Source organism: Pollachius pollachius (genome assembly GCF_949987615.1).
Source record: "Pollachius pollachius genome assembly, chromosome: 15".
NCBI lineage: Eukaryota > Metazoa > Chordata > Actinopteri > Gadiformes > Gadidae > Pollachius > Pollachius pollachius.
The window spans coordinates 1,428,969-1,448,889 of record NC_136948.1 but is presented as its reverse complement, the minus strand read 5'-3'; the positions used below and the strand labels follow the sequence as shown (position 1 = coordinate 1,448,889).

At 46.1% G+C, this 19,921-nt stretch overlaps 2 protein-coding genes across 4 annotated transcripts in view; both read left to right on the top strand.

Annotated features, from left to right (window-relative positions):
- The window catches only part of palm1b (paralemmin 1b), a 24,784-nt gene extending 22,573 nt beyond the window's left edge, over window positions 1-2,211 (top strand). Inside the window, exon 7 of the mRNA XM_079752738.1 lies at window positions 1,263-2,211. Within this exon, the coding sequence (XP_079608864.1) occupies window positions 1,263-1,332 (70 nt within the window). The 3' untranslated portion in view covers window positions 1,333-2,211. The remainder of the gene's footprint in view (window positions 1-1,262) is intronic.
- A 1,726-nt stretch (window positions 2,212-3,937) lies between these two features.
- ptbp1a (polypyrimidine tract binding protein 1a) lies at window positions 3,938-19,204 on the top strand. Of its 3 annotated transcripts, none has more exons than XM_079752305.1 (16): window positions 3,938-4,008; window positions 4,633-4,686; window positions 5,196-5,226; window positions 8,448-8,508; window positions 8,701-8,873; window positions 9,451-9,597; window positions 10,242-10,385; window positions 10,921-11,031; window positions 11,125-11,323; window positions 11,801-11,872; window positions 12,672-12,832; window positions 14,187-14,220; window positions 15,231-15,323; window positions 15,768-15,984; window positions 16,515-16,592; window positions 16,804-19,204. In XM_079752305.1, the coding sequence occupies exons 1-16, from the start codon at window positions 4,001-4,003 to the stop codon at window positions 16,934-16,936; spliced, it is 1,716 nt and encodes a 571-aa protein (XP_079608431.1). In that variant the 5' UTR covers window positions 3,938-4,000; the 3' UTR covers window positions 16,937-19,204. The 3 variants fall into 3 exon arrangements, with proteins under 3 accessions (XP_079608431.1, XP_079608432.1, XP_079608433.1); XM_079752306.1 differs by having other exon boundaries at window positions 3,940-4,008; window positions 5,199-5,226; XM_079752307.1 differs by lacking the exons at window positions 3,938-4,008; window positions 4,633-4,686 and adding an exon at window positions 6,949-6,969 and having other exon boundaries at window positions 5,203-5,226; window positions 16,804-19,203.
- The last annotated feature ends 717 nt before the right edge of the window (window positions 19,205-19,921 follow it).

Genomic DNA, 19,921 nt, shown 5'->3' with positions numbered 1-19,921 from the left:
TCATTGTCAAAAAAAGAAGGCTGAGCTGAAGCTCTCTTGATTGTACCACGACCGAAGGGGACTCCTGGAAACTGAAATCATTGTAATTAACCACGCAAAAAAAATAACGACAGAGAACCCAAATATATATATACATCTCTGTGTAGGACTACCAACTATATATCGGTCAATTTCATATTGCGATATTGTCTAAGATATTATTTTAAATTGTATTTTAATATATTGATATCAAATTATGTTTTATACAATGTGTTTGTTGTTTTCAGTTCTCTATATATCGACTCAAACCATTGTGTGCATGTAAGCTTTCAATCACTACCAGGCAAACATGAAGGAAAGAAATGTCTGCGCTTTCCTCGAAACATACAAGCTCATCTCTAGTCATGTGAAGTCTTTATATCGGTAATACTAGATATAATTGGGATTGTGTTTAACACATTTTTTTAAAGTATAGTGGCACAGACACTGAGTAATATTCCGAATCGATTGCATCGTTCCCTCACAGAAACGACCACAACCCTCTCAGATACCGTCAATATCCCCCATCACGGCTTCTCAAAGCCAAACGTCTCTTAATAGAGGTTGAGACAGCAGTTGCTATAATGATTCAACAGACTTTTCTCTTCCGGCGGTGATGTCTGTGTTTTTAATGGTGTGATGAGGTAGCAACACAGCTGTCAGCCTTCACTGATTATTTGTCTGTTCATTATGGGATGTAAAACATGTGGCATGGTGACAAGAATGTAACTCCAGGGGTCGGACTAAGGGCTTACAGGGCTGTGAAAAAAAAATAAAAGTGTGGAGGAAGGCACTTAAACCAGAGCCGCGCAAATGTTATTTTTCAGTAGTTGTAAATCATAACTAAATGTTTACTTTTCACTTCAATCTCTTTTTTCTCTCCTTGCACACTTGTACTTTCACAACCTCACTGATTTCAATGGAGATGTAACTGATTGAAAGAAATGATCTAAAAGCATCTTATTAGGCTCTTTGATTCTTTAGCCCAGAGTCTTTACAGAGTGGTCGTTGTATCGAGATGACCCAACCCCAGAGTTACCAGCCATCCACTTAACCCGTTGACACTATCTAAGGGTTTGGTATGTTTAATACAAGAGTACCTTCAATAATTAAGGTCAATTTTCAAGACTTTTTCAAACACATTTCTGCTTCAGTCTGTGGAGCAACTCCTTGGCGGGAAGGTTGTTCTTCAGGCTTGTCTGTGTCTCTGTCTTCATATCCTCCACATTATCTGTTTCCACTAGCTTCAAAGATTCATCCGCACAATCTAAATACAGAGCATCATCGTACTTGTGCTTGCTGAGAAACCGCTGAGGTTGGTGCTGCGGCCATTCAAGCTCTCTACAGAACCTACTCGCTTGGCCTACTGGAAGGAGTGCTGGAGGTGGTGGAGGGAGGGACGATGGGGACCAAGGGAAATGTAGTTCACCTGGACCCTACTGGACTCTACCCAACCACTGCTGTTCATCAAGAGAGGTGGTTGTGTGTTTTGCGTCGGCCAGTGCCGTGCGCAATCTCCAGAGTTCCTCCGGCAGCGGTGGTCCCTTCTTACCGTCCCCAGGGAGGGCCACATGGCTAGACGCAGTGTGCGCTGTGTTCATGTATACAGGGCCGCTGCAGATGTACTTGGATTTTCTTTTCTCAATGCCTCTTTGGGGGGGACAGTATATTGTATTTGATGTGCGTATTAAAAAAAGAAAAAAGAAAAAGATGACTACATCAGTGTATTGTCTGTGCCTTTGTCAGGTTTAGTTGGTTGCAGTTGTATGTTTTCCATCCATTTTAAACTAGGGTCGGTCTGCCATGTTCCTGTACGCTAGAGCTCACAGATGCCTGCTATGCCCAAGGATCACTGCGCCAAAGGACAACACATTCTGTTCCACCCCTTCAATTATACTGAAGCACCAGTTAACAGCCTGCAAATTAACCAACGGGTCCTCCTGACTAATAAAGATGTCAAATGTTAGCTCACCCATTCAAATAGGGGCCAAATCTTCATGGACAGCGAATGGATTGTTATGAGTATGTCCTAAACTCAAATCTTTTCCATGTTTCTGCGCATGACGCACATTGAAAAAAACCTCACACATGTATGCAAATATAGACATATCTTCCTGCTGGCAGTCCCCAGTGCATCAGGAACAGCAGACCGCCCTGAGCCACACCAATGCCTGTTCATCTATTATGTGGTCGTCTCAATGTTCAATCTTGAATAAAAAAACGCTGTTTGTTTACATCATGTTCAACAATCGTCTGTACTTTGCACGCACAGAGAAATTTTGCACGCAGAGTCCCTCACTAGGGGGTATTACAGGGTGCTGTGCTACTAAAGATCTGCTGATGTTAACGCAGGTAGAATCTGACAGTAGTGCTGAGATGGCTGCAGTAGGCCTACCACCAAGAAAGGAGGAAGAAAACACTAAATATTGTATATATAACAACAGCCACTGAGTTGGTTGGATACAATAGATAATAGATATAGGCTAGAAACAGAAATACAGAATGTAACAATAACGCTTCCACATAGAGCAACAGTACATATGAACATTATTTTATGCATTATAGAAAAAATTGGATAGCATTGAGGTAGGTTTACTGCTATGGGGAATATTATTTATAGGTGCAGTAGCCCAATAATTCCACTAGATGATGCAGTTGCCTGATCATTTCAGCTCTCCTTGGTGCATGTTCACTCAAGCCGCAGAACTGAACACTCTTCACACTGAATGAAAGAATCCGATGTCATCCTTCTGCTGTCTGCAGAACAGCAGTTGCTGAGTGGAAAATGTACAGCGCATTTCACGGTTGACAGATTCTTACAAAAAATGTGGGTTCAGAATCATAATTGAGACTGTAGAAATTGTCGATACATAGATATCAAATAAAAAGCGACTTCATAAAACACAAAAGAAGGCCTAAAGCAAGGCAGAATATAGAAAGTGGTATGTTTAGGAACTGCTGTCAACTCTAATGCACTGAGCTTTCAGACGAGCTTCCTGGATGCTAACCAGAGACAGACAATCGAATTAACTAGAGAAGAGTATTGTTCCAGTTCACTGGTCAGGGAATGTGTTGTTTGCTGGTCGGCAGATCTTTGGGTCATGCCCTAAATGAGTTTTATATGTAGGCCTACACTGCACTCAAGGCTTATATCGGTCAAGTCATCACAAGTGTAAACATATAAAAAACGACAATTAAGTTTGTTGCAAGGATAGCGTGCAAAGATGCTGGCATAAATAAGGAATGATTAACAGGTTGCTATAGCATGCATTAGGTGGACATGACAGTCAGTTACATGGATACAAGATGCAATACAGCTTTGGTTTACCTTGGAAAATGATATATGAAAAACTAGGCTATATAACCTTCATAATACACTATTTATAATGTGTGTGCGTGTGCGTGTGTGTACCTCATAGAATACAGTTTAAATGGAGTGCTTTTATTCGTTAATTTATTCCAGGTAACTTTCGTTTGCCTTGTCTTGTTGATCATGTTTGAAGGCGAGGTGTCCGTTAATGTTCATGTTTTAATACGTGTGTTACAGTACATGATAGGCGGCTTAACGTTACTTTAAACAGTTTGGGGTGTTTACAACTGTAACATTACGTTTTTTATTTCGATCACATTTACAAATTGATCCGTAGTGTTGTTTAGCTAGAATGGAATATGCCCACTTCATCGATCAGTTTACTGCTAAACTAAATCGGAATTATCTCGTAACACAACCCTCCCTCCGCCATGTATAATAAAGACAGTTGGCCATCTTTCAGAGTGTAGAATTTTTCCGCGGCCTTTTTGCAAATGATGGCCGTCTTGACCAACCGCCGCCTTCGTTGCCTTAGGTCCCGCCTCCTTTCTGCTCTTGGAAGTGGCTGGACTAATCAGCGTCCGCCTCTGTGAGTTCAGCCATTTTGTAAGAAAATCCACCAGGTCGGCCGCCCTCCTCCCTCCGCCTCAGACCCGCGCTCTGTACTGTGCAATGGACGGGTGAGTACAGGACCACCGCGTTTATATGTCTTACCTTTTTAAAAGAGGCCTGCTTTAACGTCGTTGCTATATTCGTTTCGGGTGGATTGCGTGTCGTGATAACCGTGACGGCCGCTCCACTTTTCCGTGACTTGGAGAAAGTTGACTCGAAACTGTTTTTTCATAACAAATGCAACAGTTAGCGGAGGAGTGTTCGCCCGCTAGCAACAGTTAGCTTAGCCCCCCGAGGCCCCTGAAGTCCGCCGACATTATTACGTCTAGCTCGTTTTGCGTCAGAAACAATTTGTTTATCGTACGTATTCCCATTTTTGCACCGTTAAAAGGTACTATCATATTTAGAATAATCCGTAACTAATATATTTTTTGTCGTGTGCTGACGACACCAGACGCTCGGGCAACGTGTCTCACTTCCGCGTTCCGTTTGTTCCCTCAGCGCGCGGGCCATGTTGGACACGTCTGGCCCCACATTTTCGCGCTCGTACTGAACGTTTTCCATGTATTCGGCAGACGTTGTTCATTGACTTTTAGTGTCTAGTCGCGACTCGTGGTTCTCTTGGTCGGCAGCATCCAAACTTTGCGGCCCCACCTGAGTATTAATTCGTGTTTTGCTTTGATCTTCTGCAGCCGCCTTAACGCTGATCTGTACCCCCTGGGATCCGGCTACGTCCCTGAGATTGGGTAGGTACCCCATGGTGTGTGTTGTGTATTTGATGCTGCTCATCGTATCTGCAGGGGAAATCAAGTTTTTATTTAATTGTGAGTATTTTTCCGGACTCATGCCGATCACATTAAATGGACGAAAGGGGGGGGGGGAGGGACCCTCTTGGTTTAATCCTTTATTTTATCACACGGTTCGGATTGATGTAAAACTCAAACCTTTTGGTTTTGAAGTAGTCATCGAACGTAATTTAGAGTTTCTCGGATATAGTCCTCATTGTCGATGGTTCTTCCTGAATTTGGTGATTTGCATGGGATGTCAATTCAGAATGAGGAAGTCGTTAAAGACTATTAATGTTACTGTAGTATCGTTATTGCATGCCTGCTTGTAAGATCATGGGCGTCTAAAGTTTATTTCATTTATGTATATATTTTCCCCATTCTGCAGAATCCATAAAAAAACTAGTAATTTTATACCGTTTGCAAAAGTTTGTGTTAAACTGTATCACTGACGGTAATCTCTTTTTCAGCAGTGTCCATGACATATCAGTTGGCACAAAGGTAGGAATTGTTTAAATTATCCATTTACTAATCTATCTACTAACCTTTCTCCTTGACTAAAACCTCTATACTATCGGTTTCTCCTATACTTCTACACGTGTTCAAAGTATTTTCCCTGTGTGGTGAGACTGCAGAAGGTGGTTTAAGATTGATGAGAAACCCTAGGTTTGCTATAAAAGGCTGCTACCTCATGAACAATGGGATGAGAATTTGACATTCGCAATAATTATTTGCCGCCTTGCTCTGTGTATCTAGAATATATTTAAAGAATAAAAGTCTGTTGGGACATGGGCTTGCATATAGCTTACTGGTTTCTGGAGCAAAAAAGAAAAGCAGTTTTCTCTTTCACTTGGACAGTGTTTAAGCCATGCAGCACTCAGCCAGTTCTTATGGAAGAGCATGGAACGTGTCTATTTTTGCATTTAATCTAAACTTTCTGAGTATTCTCATTCCAAGCGAGCCAACTGTGTTTGTTGACCTAGCAAGCTTGTATTTGTGTAAGCAAATAAACTGGAAGAGAAACACGTCTGCTACAGCCCTTTACTGTTGTTTGAGACTTGTGTAGCTAATAAAATGAGTCTGTTAAAGATGTCTGCATAGCCACCGGGGTTAGGGTGATTAGAAAGGTTTTCGTGCTGCATATTTCCTCCCTTTTATGGCTCCTGCATCCTCTTGGTCAAAGGTCTTTTTTTGTTTTCGTTTTTAAACAATCCCATCAGAACGCAACCAGAAAACAGACGCACATTACCCCCCTGCCACCATTCATTAGCCGTCCTCTTTAATCAGACCCTTTTGTTTTTAAATGCATAACAGACAATGAGACTCTACAGTCTCCAATTGATAGCCGTGATTAGCGAGCCCCCGCCCTGAATGCCATTCCCCCCCCAGGTGTTATGAGTGTCTGTTGGGGGGCGCAGCGCGACCCCGTTGCTGTAGTCTGAGGTTATTCTGGCTGGGCAAAGCGTCTGGAATTCAGCGGTCACATTCCAATCTCCTCGACTGTGGCACTATTCCCAACCCCCCTTTCCCGTGACTGGGGCCAGCTATTGAATAAACAAGCTAGTACCTGCCTTGTTCTTCCTGTCCTGGCTCCCCCCCCCCCACCCCAGCAGAGCTCAAAGCAAGCAGGCAGTAAGAGAATGGGGTTGCATGCGGAACAAAGTAGGTCTTTGGTATCTCCGATTACCTTCTCTTCTAAGGGGTCGGAGGGATTGGTTTCCCGCCACGCCTACCAGAGAGTCGTTTTGCTGTGGTGAAACCAAACCGACTGCTGCATCCTCATTTAGTTTCTTAGTTTCTTAAAGTCAAGTTGGTGATGGTGCATGTGGATTTCATTCAACACACGCCCCCCCCCCCCCCCCCCCCCAATCCTTCAATGCCAACCAGGTGGCGAGCAGGGTTGGGGTGGGACCAGTTTCCCTATAAAAGCCCCTGTTCCTGATATGCCTACGGCTCTGAACAAAGGGAAGCCACTCAACACTTAAAAGTATTGCGCTTGCAATCTATCATCCCCTCAGGTTACTGTTGTGGCCTCTCTGAGCAAACAAAAACTGGTAGCAAGTCGGTACTGGTTGAACTGGTTTTCGCGGGGCTCCAGTGGTTTGGCTTGGTCACCCAGTATCCAGCTCATTTTCTCTGGTGTCAGTTATTTTTATTTTTCTGGTGTCGCTCATCCACGGTTTAATCGTAGCCTGTGTGCACTTTTCTTCCTCTCTGCTTCAGATTGTCGTCTAAGAGCCACAGGTAGGCTGTTCAGACCTGCCCTTTTTCACATGCATCTGCCTGGATTTCTTTTATCCTTTTTACTGCGTATTTCCCTCATGCTCCTTTGTGTTGGTGTGCCCTACAGTGGCTCTGTAGTGACAGTTTAGAGGGAGGACTTTTCTGGGGGAAGTGAGTCGTTGAACAAAGAGTATCGGTCTCAGAGGATGTGGCCTTGGAAGCCAGGCCTGATCTCAATCGTCTTCCGGTTTGGTTGCGGAGCTATAGTGGGTTGGGTTTGTGACGGTGTCATCTGAGTCTGTAATCTGCTGTTCAGTTTTCCCATGGCTTTGCTCCGCTTTTGGCCCCATGCTTCAAATCCTGTGTGGTTTTTCTTTTTGGGGGGGGGGGGGTTCTCAGAGGGTCAAGTCTGAATGCCCTACAGCCCCAATGCATCAGTTTATGTTAAATGTCTGTTTATCATCCCATGCCTTACTAAACATGTGTTGTTACTCACCACATATTTCAGATGTTTCGTCGGTTTTCTATTTGGTGATCCAGATTCCTTCTCCAAACAGATGTCGGGGTATTAGAAACCGCTTTCACTCAAATGCTTTGATGCGGGGCCTCACAGAGAAGGGACCCTCGGCACCCATGCTGCGGCCAGGCAGGAGCTAAGGGTCTGTTTACATGACTCAGAGTAACCATCTGGAAGTCAACGGGTCGTAAACACTGCCACCAACAGACAGTTTGGGTTCCCGTGGTAACGGCGCGACAAATCCACCTCATCTAGAAGCTTTTACCAAGTCCTTCTTGGGGCATCAGTGGAAAAGGGAGGAATTTCTTTTTTTTTATATGTTTGTGCAAGGCCATCAACAGAAACAGACTTTTTGTGTGTGTGTGCACGCACTCTGCGTGTGTGTGTGTGTGTGTGTGTGTGCACTGCTGCGTGACAATGCCCCCCAGTCCTGACTGGAACAGGGCCCCCATTGTGGAGTGACAGAGAGCTTAAGCTGTTGAGCGGCTCCTTGTGACTGCTGCACTTCATCGCATCCATGAGAACAGCAGTTTTATTCCTTTTCTTTATTCAGTGAGCGACTGGGGCCAGAAGTGGGCCTGTCTATAAAGACAGTACACAAGTATGTGTGCTTTGAGTGTCCACCCCTTCATCCCATACGCTTTCAGTAGTGCTTCGCCTGCTGAAGGGAGGGTAGCTGGTCATGAACCAGGAGACGGGGCTGGTGGCACAGCCGTGCTTATACATGACTATGGCGGGTTTTACATCCCTACCATTAAACGGGGCAACTGTATCCTGGAAGGAAGAGAGGCGCCGTCTCCCCTGCGCACTGTGGTTATCGGGTGGCTTCCTGCCTCCCCACACAATAGACGCTGTAACGTGAGAGCTGTGTGCCCTACACCTGCTGCACTCAGCCTCCAGTGTTGGAGGCCCTGAACTGAATCCTTTTGTTGTTTCCTCCCCCCCCCCCTCCCCCTTTCTCTCTCTCTCTGTCTCTCTGCAGAGGGGATCTGAAGAACTCTTTTCTTCCTGCATAGCAAACGGGCCCTATATCATGAGCTCAGGTAGGCACCGGAGACCCCGCCCACCTTGTTTGTCATTGGAGTGCCTGTTGTCTTTTGTGTGTGTGGTGTTTAGCGTTTCCATGGCGACGGTATCCATTATTCAGCGGGTGCCAGGGTTTCTGTTTGTCTCCCTTCCCCCACCTCCACCTCCCTGGATCGTATCTCATCTGTTGTCTCTCCTTTCCCTCGTAGCCAATGGCAACGACAGCAAAAAGTTCAAAGGTGACATCCGGAGCCCGGGTGTGCCTTCCCGGGTGGTTCACCTGCGTAAGCTGCCCAACGACATCAACGAGACCGAGGTGATCGGCCTCGGCCTGCCCTTCGGCAAGGTCACCAACCTGCTGATGCTGAAGGGGAAGAACCAGGTACGGAGGGGTGCAGCCCCACTGCAGGGCCCGATGGACGGCCTGCCTAGGGCCTGTGTCATACTCAGCAACCGCCACTAGGTGGACTTCAGTAGATAGATGGATAAGAACTTTATTAATCCCTCGGGAAGGTTCCCTTAGGACATTGCACTTCCAGTAGCAGCAAGCGCCCCATTACAAATATGATAACAGTAAGGAAAAACACATGTAAACAAATCTAAATGTGCAAAAGTACAAATACTAAATGCTAAAAATATAACGAATATATATGCAGGGAAACGATATAGAAGAAGAATAGTACATAAGCCCATATTCACATGTAGGAGTGCCCAAACCGTGCAAGAAGCGGTTGTGATTGATATGTAGTGTGCAGTACTCAACACCACCTTCTAGCATCTCTGGCGGTAGGCCTGAAGGGAGTAGACGTTCTGTGAGTAATAAGTTGTGCTTAAAACCTGTTTTTTTTAAATGTGTGGTAACGTGAAAACAGAGGTTCCTGGATCTTAAAAAAGAAAAAAAAAGCAGCACGATTATGGCGAAGACTTGTCGAACTTTGTTCTTTGCTCCGGGCGTGTAGGCGTTCTTGGAACTCAACAGCGAGGAATGTGCCCAGACCATGGTCAGCTACTACTCCTCCGTCACCCCCCTGATCCGGAACCACCCGGTCTACGTCCAGTACTCCACCCACAAGGAGCTGAAGACCGACAACTCCCCCAACCAAGTGGTAGGACTCACTCACGCACGCACGCACGGGAACGACACCAAACACTCGCACGCAAGCATGACGTCTGACATCTGTTGTTTGGTGGATCGTCATGGAAACGAACCCCGCTGTTGAAACGGGTTGGCTTACGGCCAAACGACAGGCTCTCTTTATTCACTGGCCCCCGTGAGGGCTTTTTTGTAAAAAAAAAAAAAAATTAAAAGGTGTCGGATGACCTCCAGCTTTAAGTCAGACTCCGGTCGACGATCTCCTGCAGATTTTAAACATCAAATTTGTCATATGTATTGTCAAGAAGAGATGTTGTTTTTTGGGGGGAGAATCATTGACCATGCAAACGTTGTTCATCCTTTTGCTCCCAACGTTTCTTTCGAGGGTAATCTACTGTACCGACGGCGATATATTGTTCCACCTTCTTCTGAGAAATATACTTATTGTAAGTAGCTTTGGATAAAAGCGTCTGCTTAATGTAAACGTAATCTATTGGGTAATTTGCATGTGTTTCTACTTGGTGTTCTGTAGAAGTTGGGTCCCCTAGACGAGGCGGATAAAGTCAAAAATGGACTGTTTAACCACAGTCTTAAATAAGAACACACTCTCCAGCCCACCTATCTAATCTAATCTATGGTGTCCCTTCGTCCCCCCAGCGTGCCCAGGCAGCCCTGCAGGCCGTCAACGCCCTGGACGGGGAGGTGGTGGGGGACATGGGGTGCCCCCTGTCCCAGAGTCCCGTGCTCAGGATCATCGTGGATAACCTGGTGTACCCCGTCACCCTGGAAGTGCTCTACCAGGTACACGCCACTTCCTGTGGCCTGCCGTACGATGCCACTTCCTGTGGCCTGCCGTACGGCGCCACTTCCTGTGGCCTGCCGTACGGCGCCACTTCCTGTGGTCATTATGAGCCACCGAGTCAGTCGTGGTTTAAGGAAACGCCATCATGGCCGACTACTCTGTAGGCCCTAGCGTCGATGTTGGGTTTACAGAAACAGAAACAAGTAAATAACGCTTACCTTGGATGCACTTTTTATAGAAGTAATTATTCAAAGTGTTCTTCATACTTGGCACCACAGCCGATTCTCTGAAAAAATGTCTGACAATTAAGTGCATTAATACAGGAAAGGAAGCAGCTTACCCAGATTAGATTACCCAGCTGCAATCACCGATGCACCAGATAATTGCCTTTCACATCTTGCCAACGGCTGTTTCTTTGTTTGTTTACTGTATTGAGTGGAAAGCCACTGTGATTAACTTTTTTTCATTTTATTAATTCTAGTTATTACTCGGTAGCTCTGTTTTCACCCCCGTACTTCTCTCTCCACCCTGTAGATCTTCTCCAAGTTCGGCGTCGTGCTGAAAATCATCACCTTCACCAAGAACGGCCAGTTCCAGGCTCTGCTGCAGTACGCCGACGGCATGGCCGCCCAGCACTCTAAACTGGTACGACCCTCTCCCCCTTCCCCCGGGTCGCTGAGACTCCGTTGGCTGACCGCTCTAACCTCTCTAAACCCCGGCCTTCTCTCTCGTTTCCAGTCCCTGGACGGGCAGAACATCTACAACGCCTGCTGCACGCTTAGGATCAGCTTCTCCAAACTCACCAGCCTCAACGTCAAGTACAACAACGACAAGAGCCGGGACTACACCAGACCCGACCTGCCCACCGGAGACTCCCAGCCCCCCATGGACCACCAGGCCATGGCCGCCGCCTTCGGCATGGGGACGCTGCACGCCGGTGAGTCTGATGGCTTCATACCACTTTTTTCTTTTTTTTCTTTTTTCTCTTTCTTTTTTAACGAGCTTAAACCGGTGTTTCTTATCATTAATAAACATCGGGTAAACACACAAATTTCAAATGTAGGAAAGAAGACATTTTTCCATTACCCACGCTTACCCGTAACCTCGCCCCTTTTCTGAGCATAACCTGCTGAGTTTAAATAAAAATGTGCTTCAAGGTGTGGACGGTGTTATTGCAACTTATTTATATCGGTCATCAAGAGCCAATAAAATTTGTGGGACAATGGTTAGAAGTAAACCTTTACCTCATTTAAGTACTTGAATGAGGGTCAACCTGCACCGAATCACACGATGACGTTCACGGTAGTGTCTTGCTCAGCCATTCAAAGTAGCTTCACTCATAGACATGAGGGCTCTGCGTGCCCCCACTGTGCCTTTTGGTATGTCTCCTCTCTGACGTGTTGTCCTCCCCCAGCTCCAGGACTCATCTCCGCCTCTCCCTACGGCGGAGCCCACGGCTTCCCACACGGCTTCGCCATCCAGCAAGGTCAGTCCGGCACCGCGCCTCCTCCTCTGGGTAGACTCTGGTCCTCGGCCGGCTGGCTGAGTCTGAAGTAGGCCTGCACGATTCAGGGAAAAATATGAATCACAGATTTTTAGCTTAGAATTGATATCACGATTCTCTGCCACGATTTTTTTCTCGCGAAATGTAATTTTTATTGCACACATGAAGAAAAAGCGCAGTACCAAGCATCGTTTTTTGGCTCTAGCACGTTGCGTTTCACATGGCCCTTTATAACTGATTAAAGTGCAGTATCAAAAACGGATTGATTTATTTTGTACATATAGCAGCACATTGTTTTTAATTGCTGGCCTTTCATGGCTACTGAACTAACTCCACACACCTGTAAATGAAGGCTTCAAAAAAAATAAAAGAAAATAATAATTAAAGATATTGAAGTAATTTAAAACTTAAATCCACACAGGGGGCAAATCGCGATCGCGATTTTATCACGATTTATCGTGCAGGCCTAGTTGGAAGACCAAAGAGAGGGATCACGGGTGTTCAGAATTCCAGCCCAAATGGCAGTCGTGTAAAGGTTGTGTAGTGCAGGTTTGGACAGGTCGACGGGGACGATCCAGAGGAACTGTTGAAACCAGTTCAACTGTTCAAACCAGTTCAACGCTTTGATAACCCTTCTATTGGCATCGTGTGCCCTTTCCCAGCACCCAGCAGTATTCTTGCAGCCAAAAGAGAAACTAAAGGCAATATGTAGCCTGCTTTATCTGTTTTTCCTCGCTGCGGTCCAGCGCTGAAGGCTTTCTATTCCTTCCTCCCTCTGTAGGTCTGTCCATGGCGGGCATCCCAGGCGCCCTGGCGTCCATGGGCGTCCACGGGCACGGCGGAATGGCGGCTGCAGCGGCTGCTGCCAATCGTCTCAGCCTATCAGGGCTCACCGCTGCAGGGGGTCACAACGTCCTACTGGTCAGCAACCTGAACCCAGAGGTAGGTGGCACTTCTAGGTTCCCTCCCCCCCCCCCCCCCCCCCCCCCCCAACACCGCAATGAGTCTCAGTGCACAACATGATCATTAGAAACAGGCCCCTTTGGAGAACACTGCTTACACCAGGCCTCCCTACATCAGAGGTGCCCCCATTGGTTGGGGGGGGGGGGTGCCTGCCCCGATCAGATCCAGATAACTGCCTTACGTTGAAAAGTGGGGTCTCTTTGCGGAACCCCTCCCTCTCCAAAGCCCTCTCCTCTTTTGTGTTTGACCAAACCCTGCTGCAATTTCCAACTTTTTGCTCACTGAATTTTTTTTAAGTTTATTCAAAACACTAACTTCCTTTTTTTATTAATCTTGCCATTTCATATCTTCATTTTTGCCCATTAGTTGAAATCATTCTTGAGTTGTTGGAGAGACAATAGTACTTTTTTGAAGAGAAGTTACATAGGAGTCTCGTGGTGTAGTCGTCAAGTTCCAATATTCTCCATCGAGAAGTAAATAATGAAGCACTTATGTTAAGCTTAAGCTCATAGAGGCTAATGTTGGAACCGTAAGTCCACCAATGATTTATTATACTACTGTCTTGATTTGAATACTTAGGCGTGAAATGGGCTGTAGTTTAAAAAGTACATATTGTCTCTGCCATTTTCTGTATTTCATTGTTAATCTTTTTTCTCTTCTTTTTTCTCCTAGTGTTCCCATAGTGCCAGTGCATTTTAATTTAGCCAATTCAGCTGTCTGAAGCACTACATTTCTTCGTGTATACTGACCTTGTTTTTTTACTTCCTTGTTCTTTTCTCTCTTCTCTCTCTCTCCCTCTCTCTGTGTTTTTTATTTTTAAATCCCAACCCCCATCCTCCCTCTCATCTGAACTCTCGCCAACTGACTGCACGCCCGATGGCCAATTGTCCTCCCACCACCCTCTGTTCCCTCTTACCCTTTCATTATCCTCATCTGCCCCAACCCTCCCTCCATTTGGACGCCACCCACCAACTGAAACCACGACCAAAACCCCCCTCTACCTCTGCCATCCTCATCCCCTCCATCTCTCTCCCTCATCCTCCATCTCTCCATTCATCCCTCTCTCGCTCCCTTTATTTGCTCTTCCGTCATCCTGTCGGACTCCTCTCCCACTCCCCCCTCCTTCCCTTCCCCCTCTCTTGTTCTGTCCTTATCTCCCCTGTCCATTCTCTCTCCCCCGCCCTCCCGTCATGGTTCTGTGGCCTTCCTGTGGACCTCGCTGCCTGTGGCCTGCGGACATGTGCCGACTCCACTCCACTGTCCTCCACTCCGTTCCGTCTTTTCCCCTGTTCCCCCTCTCCCTGCCCTCCTGCTCCCCCTGCTGTCTCTAAAGAGCGTTACGCCACACTGCCTCTTTATTCTTTTCGGTACGTTGTCATCCTTTCATCTCTTGTTTTTGTTTTATTAATTTTTTTTATCACTACTACTACTACTGTTACCAGACAAGGTGGGCTTGTCTCGTTTCATGTGTTTGGCTTTATCACTTATTACTTAAAAGAAAAAAAAAGATATGAGGGGTTTTCCAGTGTATGACCCCCTTCTGGTAGCTGTGGGTTTGTGTGTGTGTGTGTGTGTGTGTGCGTGTGTGTGTTTGTGAAAAGAAAAAATATATGGAACCACTACTGAAAGTGACAGCAATTCAATAGATGAGATGCCTACTATTTCCTATCCACTGGTGTCTAGTCAATGTTTGCATTTCGTTTTTCCATTGTTTGTTCTGATAAGAAAGAACAGTAGGCTACACCCTAAAGGTAGGCCGATGACAAATAGATCAGGTAACTTAAAAGCTACGTCTGAGCCAATCTTGTCATGGAAACTAGTTGAAAAAAAATTTTTGGTACAACTTTTTTATGACGCCAATTAAAAAATGAGGACGAACGTTGAAATGCTGTTGCTTTGTAGTGGGCATAGGTTGACGTATCCCTGGGATTGTTGCTGTATTCTCTTGCAGTTAGTCTTTTAGTGTTCCAAACGAAGGTGTCTGCATGTTTTAGTTGACCCCTGCATGGCTACCTGATCAGACACATCTGTCCAGACATCCCCTCCCTTTCCCCCCTTTGTCCACCAGATTTACTTTTATTTTTTTTCTAAATCAAGACCTCCCCCATTCCATTTAATATCCCGTAAAATATTAGACTTTCTCCAAGAGATGTACAGCTCTTAATGACATGTAGACAGAAGCCTTTATAGTTAGTCTAAATCCAACTAGAGTTGTTGAACTAGTAATCCCATGAGTCACACATCGAATATTTAAAAGTTTTGAGTTTTTTTAAAACGGTAAATGTGTTCTTTGCTGTGATTGGCTGTGTGTCTCGTCGCTAGACTCTGGCTGTTGCTGGTTGGCGTGCATTGTGACATGTTTGTCTCTCGTCGCTAGGCGTGTATGGCGACGTGATGAGGGTCAAGATCCTGTTCAACAAGAAGGAGAATGCTCTGATCCAGATGTCTGATGGGACCCAGGCTCAGCTAGGTAACTACCCGACCCCTCTCGACTGAGGCGAATCCATCTCTACAAACGCTATGCTATTCCTGACATTGCCAGTCGGGTGCGGCTGTGCATTTATGACAAAACATCCGCAAATATACATATCCTATCACCCATGTTTGTCCCTAATGACCGTAAAAATACGTGCTGCCTTACACGGTGTCAAGGATTGTCTTTTTACCCGCCTGGAAAAATGTACCAGTCCAGTACCAATGTTTTAATATGCATCCCTTAATTTATTTGACCTGCCAAATTGTCAAATCGATCTGCCAAAGCTTGACAGGACGGCGCATATCGTTAAAGAATGCGTCATCTGCGGTATAAAAAGCCACCAGGGATGTATTCTCGTCCCGCGTGTGGACCGGGCGGACGGCATCGCTGTATCTCAAGCGCTCCCTCTGCCTCCACCCCCCCCCCCTGCGTCCGCAGCCATGAGTCACCTGAACGGCCAGCGGCTGCACGGGCGGGCCATGCGTGTCACCCTGTCCAAGCACACCACGGTGCAGCTCCCCCGGGAAGGCCACGAAGACCAGGGCCTCACCAAGGACTACAGTACCTCCCCGCTGCACCGCTTCAAGAAGCCCGGCTCCAAGAACTACTCCAACATCTTCCCTCCCTCCGCCACGCTCCACCTCTCCAACATACCGTAAGCCCCTGGGCCTTCTGCTGCAACCGTGTGTCTGTGAATCCTCTGTAGCTGCTCTTCCAAGTCCAGAAGCTCTGATGCTCCAGGCTTCTCCTACTCGATTCATCTGTTGGCTTTCTGTGTTGTAGAAAGGCTTTAATGGCGGTGTTTTGTCCACCACAGAAGGATAACATTATGAGATGATTGGTCTGTGGGTCGTGACTGTAGCGTCTGTGGGTCGTGACTGTAGCGTCTGTGGGTCGTGACTGTAGCGTCTGTGGGTCGTGAATAGCGTCTGTGGGTCGTGACTAGTGTCTGTGACTGTAGCGTCTGTGGATTGTGACTGTAGCGTCTGTGGGTCGTGACTGTAGCGTCTGTGACTGTAGCGTCTGTGACTGTAGCGTCTGTGACTGTAGCGTCTGTGACTAGCGTCTGTGGGCCGTGACTGTAGCGTCTGACTGTAGCGTCTGTGCTTGTAGCATCTGTGACTGTAGCGTCTGTGACTGTAGCGTCTGTGCGGTGCACTGATCTCCAGTCGGTTCTTCTTGCAGGCCTGCTGTGGTGGAGGAGGATCTCAGAGGACTGTTCGCCAGCTCAGGATCCACCGTCAAAGCCTTCAAGTTCTTCCAGTGAGTTTCAACTTCCCTCCTTATCAGCCCGTTTCAGTCTTTAAATTTAAGTCAAGAGCCAAACCGATCTATTTCGATAAAGGGTGCTCTACAAAGTGGTTGTGCTTCTCCATATATTAAGGCATTTCCAAGAGCTGATGGGAACCTAGATTGTGATTGAGTGTTGTAGAAAGCTTCTCACCCTGCACCGCTAACGGCCTCGCCCTTACAGGAAGGACCGCAAGATGGCTCTGATCCAGATGGGCTCAGTGGAGGAGGCCATCGAGTCCCTCATCGAGTTCCACAACCACGACCTGGGAGAGAACCACCACCTCAGGGTGTCCTTCTCCAAGTCCACCATCTAGCACCCCCCGGCCCCGACCTTCACCCAAGTGCCCTTACTTTAACCCCCGCCAGGCTGCGTCTCTGTCCTCGTCTCCGGGTAGACCTCCGACGAGACGGGACGCTGGTGTCACGCTCGGTGGCTCGTTGTTTCAGAACCTTGCTCGTGCTCCCTCATTCCCGCTCCGACTCTTGTGATTGGTCAACCAGTCGAGTTTGAAGTGGCAGGGAGGCGGGCAACGTTCTGTGACAACGCGCCCCGTGGGGGGGGGGGGGGGGGGTGTTAAGTAGGGTCGGTTGATAGACTGTCACTTTAGACCAAAACGCTTTAGAACGACACCATCCATCACGTACGTCTGTGGACGAAGCAGATCCACGCTAGACACACTTCAGCATTCCTTGGCTAGACCCATGATCCTTATAGTAGATACTATACACATCTGTGTGCCTTTATCGATATGCCACTGCTCACAACTATTTGGCCAGTCTGAGAGAGTTTGGGACAGTTGGTTTTATTTTTTTGGTTCGCGGACCATCCAACTTTCTTTTTGTTTGATCCAACATCCATTTTATATAAAATTGTAGCTTCTTGGTGTTAATATCCACACACAGCTGTTCGGGGAACCAAGACCACTATATCACCTCGTAGATACTTAACAGAGGAAGTGCATCTCTTTCTCTAACCCGGTGCCTTACCTCGCTGTGGCCAGACCGCCTCCAGCATCAGCAGGCTTCACGTAGACGTGTGAAGGCCGCCAAGTGTGGGCCGTGCCTCTCAAAATACTCCCCCCCCGTTTTCCTTGGTAGAGGATGGCTGGCTGCATCACATCCTTGTTCTTTTGTTTACTGAAGAATCAGAAATACTCGGTAATTTGAAGAAGAAAAAAAGCGCATATATATTCCCCCAAATTAAATGTATTTAGAAACTTATGAATGTAATTCAAATAGATGCAAATCCTATATCTTTAATTGCTGTAGTTTATTGTTGGGGTGTGCGTGTGGGGGAGGAGTGTGGCTGTCCTTGGCCCTGGTTCTTTTAAAGTCTGTTTATCTCTGTGCCGAGAACATCCTGAGGCCCCCACCAAGCATATATATAGTTATATATCTCTATAGTTGGACGCCTCCTGGGCCTAGTCCTTCATATCCTCCTTTTTTCTGTTTAGTATTTACACGTGTATCGCCTATATACTGTATTCTTTATGTGTAGTGGCTGGCTGTGTGACCAGGACCGTGTGCCTTGAATTCCCATATCGGTAGAAGCGGAGCCGGAAGGGTCTCTCGTTCCCGCCGGTTGACCTCTTGGCTCAGCGGACCATATGCCTTTTTTTCTTTTCTTTGTTTTTTTTTTGTATCCAGGTATCCCAGCCGACGTTCTTTCTGTGTTCTTGGTGACGAGTATCTATTAATACTGATGGCCGTGTTGGATAAACCAATCATAGTCCGACAGCTGTTATTTTATTTGTTAGGAAGTGTTTTTGTTTGGGTTCTTTTATACCGTGACCCCGTATCGCTCTGGCCCCACTCAGACAATTTTACCTTCTTTATTTTTGTCGTTTTTTTTCGTTGTGCGCTTTGTCACCCTTGTAGATGCTAGTTAATATCACGCTCGAGTCTTAAAACGGTCGTCACATTCGTGCTAGTCTAGAAACCCGAGACGGTCTCTGTTTCTATTTTTGTGAAAAGAGATGAAGCCTGGTCTTATGCATGGTTTAGGGCCTCCTGTAGCGACGGGCGGTTATTGCTGTTATACGGACCAAAGTATGTTTGACCCCAGCGTTCTGTTGGGCTTTCTTTCCACGTTGGTGATCTGTTAAACACCCTCTTTCCACATTCCCTCTTATGGTTTATAAATAGATCATACTCCCCACCTCGTCGTTGGACAAAGTCACAGGAAGTTAAACAGCCTCACAAGTTACTCATTATATACTGTACTTTGAACCCGTCTAGTTTGATTAACGTTAAAAGCCTTGTTGTTGGTTTTGAATGGATGCTTAACTACCCACGGCCGTAGCTGTGATATTGATGGTGTTGTGGGCCTGTGTGCCTGTCTTTTTGATGGTAAAAGCTTTTATTTGTCATTATTTTTTATATATATATATATGGGGGGGGAGGGTCAATCTTATATGAAGCGGGGTTGATAGTTGTATATATTCGTGTTTTTGTACCACAAAATCATTTGGATTCTGTATATCCACTTTACATACAAAACATGTATATTTTGATAAAATGGTGCAGTTCTGCAACACTCTCTAGAGCTGTGAAGAGAATTTTTGTACCACAAAGACAATAAATCAATCAAAACACAAGCGTATATGTATGTGCCCTCCCTCCGCTGTCTCGTTCAACGGTTTAGGCTGCCCTCAATAAATCTTTGTTTCTTTCTTCATCTCGCTTTGGTTTCCGTCTCTTCTCTTCTGTGCTCTTCAGCTGCTGTTCTGTATTGGTTAACACCTTGTAATGTTTTTCACATTCCCTGTCCTCGTGGATTCTGCCATATTTATTTTCTTTTTTATTTACATCTTTAACTTTATTTACTTGTACAATTTTACTTGTCCCTAGTTTAAACGTTGACTAATCTGGAATCTACTTCCATTTCATTTTCATGGTTTTCTTATGAGAATTGCTGATGTTGTAGCCTACTTTATGATCAAAAGGGACAATTGTGTAAACTAAAAACGAAAGCTCATACATCATACCAACACCTATGTGGGTTACCTGTAGAACACTAGAACATGGAGCTTGAACAAACATGTACACTAACCTCAATACTAGACCTACTTGTAGCGAGCAGAAATGAATGGGTTACCTTTTAGGCGCTAGATGGCGGTGTTGCTCTGACCAGCGGTCCTTAACATGGGCGCCACGTGTCAATGATCACAACCACATGTGTATAACGTGTGATGACGGTGCACTGATAGAACAGGGAACACAGGAGCTGAAATTAATCAAATAAGCGTCCACGAACTAGTTCAGACTAGCGAGTTTATTGCAAACTTGTCTGGGCCCTA

Excerpts from the sequence above, each read along its gene's own strand:
- ptbp1a (XM_079752305.1), top strand. Across the intron at positions 9,598-10,241 it reads ACAACTCCCCCAACCAAGTG|CGTGCCCAGGCAGCCCTGCA; the intron begins GTAGGACTCACT and ends TCGTCCCCCCAG. Across the intron at positions 11,324-11,800 it reads CATGGGGACGCTGCACGCCG|CTCCAGGACTCATCTCCGCC; the intron begins GTGAGTCTGATG and ends GTCCTCCCCCAG.